Below are 3,987 nucleotides of genomic sequence, written 5' to 3'. Positions count from 1 at the left end.
GATATGTCTGTGTCCTCAGTCTTCAGACAAATCAGTTATGTATCCCCATGAGTTGGCATGTCTCCAAAACCCACACCCTACCCAAAATATGTTCTTATTCTCAGCCTAGGTAAGCCTCAGAAGAGATCATCACCCCAAATGTACAAATACACACGCCCCACACTACAGCAGCACCCTTACTCTCCCTTGTCACTAATCACAGAAGAGAGCCCTACTGCCACACAAGGTGCACCTTTGTGCTCAGTCTTTATATGTCCTAAGAAGAAATAAGATAACTGGCACTATAGTCTTAGGAAGCTGAAGAAGAAATATATGTAGAGATAACAAAAAAGAACCCGTTTTCATTCTCAGAAGCCCAAATGTGGCACTAGAATATACATGATTATTCTGCTCCTTTTTGATGACATTAGGTACATGAGTAACTAGGAATAAAATTACAGGGGATTTACTTCAGCAAAAGGAGTGCCATGTTCTGCACAGAACAGGAAAAAAAAAAGGAATGCTCCATGAGTTCTGATGGAATCACCCATTCAAGAAGGCTCAGATGGCTTATTTCCTCCTCTTGTCATCAGCCCTGAGAGGCACCAAGCAGGGTTTTTGGTCTAATTTTGGCAAGAACAGTCTCAGGGATATGAGAGAGCTTTAGTGTCATAAACATCCCAGAAAGGACAGAAATCCATGTAAAGACTCCATGGGGGGTCCCAGGGAACCAACTCTCCCCTGATGGTAGCCTGCTGTGTCTATACAGTAGTGATGGTTCAAGTGAAATATTGTCTCCCATGAGTGGAATGATGGTTATGATCATGTGAAATGATTTTCTAAGTGGGGTTATGATTTGTAGGTATTTCTAGGAGCTAAAGAACCTTGTTTATATGGCATACCACAGAAGTCTTCCAATAATGGTAAATAATGGATAAATGAAGTGGCAACCATCTTTTCCTATGGAGTCTCAAGAGGCACTAGCATAAAGAAAATATTTCTAGAAAATAAAAGCTTAATGTGTCAAGGGAAAGGGAAGGAGTATCATCAGCAGATTCAATATTTGTAGGTCCCAGATGGAGCTTTTCAGGATAAGGGTGCTTGTCCATTCTATGAAGTTATATAAGGTGTTTTTTTCTATTTTTATTTAAATTAGAAACAAGCTTGTTTACATGTCAATTCCAGTGCCCTCTCTCTCCCCTCCTCCATGCCCCCTCACTAACCCCCATTCCATTCCCTTTCTGCTCCTCAGGGAGGGTGAGGCCTTCCATTTTGTTTTGCCTTTGGCTTTGTATTTTGATACTGCATGCTAAGAAGCACTCTACACATTCAGGGCTATCCTGTGTCCTCTTTTTACATTTTTACTTTGAGATAGAGTATCAAAAATTTGGCCAGGCTGACTTTGAACTAAATTGTGATGATATTTTCTTTGTGTTTTAATAAATAAAACTTGCTTGGAGCTCAGAGTGTGGAGTTAGCCAGTAGTGAGCTATAGAAGCCAAGCAGTGGTGGCACACTCCTTTAATCCCAGCACTAGGGAGGCATGGGCAGGCAGATCTCTGTGTGTTCACAGCCACTGTGGGTTACACAAGATTGACCCAGTCTAAATGAAACAGAGCCAGGTGGTGGTGGGTCACACCTGTAATTCCCAGCATGAGGGAGGTAGAGAGTGGAATGGTGTGGCTGGGTGGAGAGGGGAATATAAAGGGAGACAGGAGTTTATTCCATTCAGTCTGAGGATCCTGAGAGACAGGATCACATTCTGTCTGAGGATTCTTGGAGACAGGATCTTGCCCACTTTGGTCTGAGGATTCAGTACAGGTAAAAGATTTCTCTAGCAGTGTTGGCTCCTTGACTTCTCTGATCTTTCAGTATTTATGCCACTATCTGACTCCAGGTTTTTATTATTAAGATCAAATAGAATTCCCACTACACTAAATCTGTAGCCCAGCAGATTTTGAAATTGTGATCCTCCTTCTTCAACAGAATCACCAATCCCAGCTCTTTGTATTAAACATAAAGGAGTGTACACTTTCAGCGTAAAAGTGCAGCTGCTATTGAGCAGAAAGAAGGTATAGCAAGCACTATGGAAAGAATGTGTAAGCACCCTGAATGAGAAAGAAATCCTTACCTAAGCAACCTATGACAGAAAGGTTCCCACAAACTCTAGTCTGAGTTTTAAAAGTCCTCATAAGAAGGATAGGCAGATAAGCTTTGTCACTGCCCAAGCAACAGCCTAATATGCACTTCATCTTACTCCGCTGAGTATGACTCAGTTATAACAAAAGTCTTCTATGTTCCTAGAGCATTATTTTCATAGAAACCTATAGAGGGAGAATTACATGTAAGAAGACCTCCTCCTGGTAAAGTGGCTCATACCACCTTTTTCTGTCTCCATCAGGTATTTGAATCTCTAGAATCCTACTGTTATTTTTGCTGTGTTGTCCCTAATCAATCACCATGCCTCGAGGTCAGAAGAGTAAGCAAAATAACCGTGGGAGACGTCGCAGAGCTCGAAATGATACTCAGGCTTCTGAAAGTGCACAGCAAACAATTGAGGCAGCAGAAGAATCCTTTCCTGAATCAGGTGGAGCCTTTGAGATGCCAGATGAAGAATCAGTTGCCATCATAATTGCTGATGTCCTTTCTCTCATTGTATCTGACGAAAGTTCCATTGATGATCAAGATGTTGAGGAAAGCCTTTTTAGAAATTACCACGCCTTCACTATCCACCAAGATATTCTAGCCGGAAAGGTTGCTGTGCTGTTGCAGTTCCTTCTTGACAACTACAAAATGAAGCAGCTTACTTCAATGAAAGATATGATGCAGGTTATTGGTGAGCAGGAAATCAACAACTTCCCTGAGATCCTCAGAACAACTGCCGAGAGGCTCGAAGATATCTTTGCAGTTGAACTGAGGGAAGTTGAATCAAGCAGGCCAGCATATGATCTTATCAGCAAGCTGAAACTCCCAAACAATGGGAGGGTTCGTGCTGGCAAGGGCTTTCCCAAGACTGGTTTCCTGATGACTGTCTTAGGCATGATCTTCATGAATGGCAATTGTGCCCGTGAAGGAGATATCTGGAGAATGCTGAGATCTATGGGTGTGTACCCTGGGAAGAAGCACCCAATCTATGGAGAGCCCCGGAAGCTCATCACTCAAGATTTTGTGAAGCTGAAGTACTTAGAATACCAGCAGGTGGCCAACAGTGATCCTCCACTCTATGAGTTCCAGTGGGGTCCAAAAGCATATGCTGAAACAAACAAGATGACTGTCCTAAAGTTTGTAGCCAAGATCAATAAAGTCTCCCCTAGTTCCTTCAGAGATCTTTATGAAGAGGCTTTAAAAACAGAGCAAGGGAAGAATCCAAACAACCATAAAGTCAGCCGAGATACTCCTGCCAAAGCTAGTGCATTTTCCATGATGACAGGTCCATGGTTTCCTATCCTGCCCAAGTTTGAAAATGGCTTATTTTCCAGAAAGAAAATATAGCAGTGGAATAAGAATTTTCTGGAAAACGTGAAAGAAGCCCACAGTAAATAGGGTAATACAGTGAAGGGCTAGAACTTAGAACATGAGTAAGACTTTTTCTGTAGTTGTTTTTGTCCTGTTTGGTGATGTTAAATGTTTGAAAACTTGAATTTTCTGGAAAACATGAAAGAAGCCCACAGTAAATAGGGTAATACAGTGAAGGGCTAGAACTTAGAACATGAGTAAGACTTTTTCTGTAGTTGTTTTTGTCCTGTTTGGTGATGTTAAATGTTTGAAAACTTTCTCCTTGGCTGTTGTAAGAAAATAGAATACATTAAACGTTTACTAATTAGATTCAATTTATTGACTGTCATTCACTGAACGTTTCTGATCCCTTGTTTTATTTTTGTGACAAGAGTCTCATGTAGTCTAGATTGGCCTAGAACTTGCTGTGTACCTCTGACTGGGCTTGAACTTCTGGTATTCCCATACCCATTTCATAGACATGCAATGCTACACCTGGCTCACCAAACCCTC

The 3,987-nt window shown here is 41.6% G+C and overlaps 1 protein-coding gene across 1 annotated transcript; it reads left to right on the top strand.

Moving 5' to 3' along the window:
* The first annotated feature begins 2,439 nt into the window (after positions 1 to 2,439).
* On the top strand, positions 2,440 to 3,509 carry LOC100771442 (melanoma-associated antigen B5). The gene has a single exon (XM_027432684.2). The coding sequence runs from the start codon at positions 2,440 to 2,442 to the stop codon at positions 3,469 to 3,471; it is 1,032 nt and encodes a 343-aa protein (XP_027288485.1). The 3' UTR covers positions 3,472 to 3,509.
* The last annotated feature ends 478 nt before the right edge of the window (positions 3,510 to 3,987 follow it).

Source organism: Cricetulus griseus, chromosome X (assembly GCF_003668045.3).
Source record: "Cricetulus griseus strain 17A/GY chromosome X, alternate assembly CriGri-PICRH-1.0, whole genome shotgun sequence".
Classification (NCBI taxonomy): Eukaryota; Metazoa; Chordata; class Mammalia; order Rodentia; family Cricetidae; genus Cricetulus; species Cricetulus griseus.
Note: the sequence above shows the minus strand (reverse complement) of the source record. Positions and strands in the feature narration are given on the sequence as shown.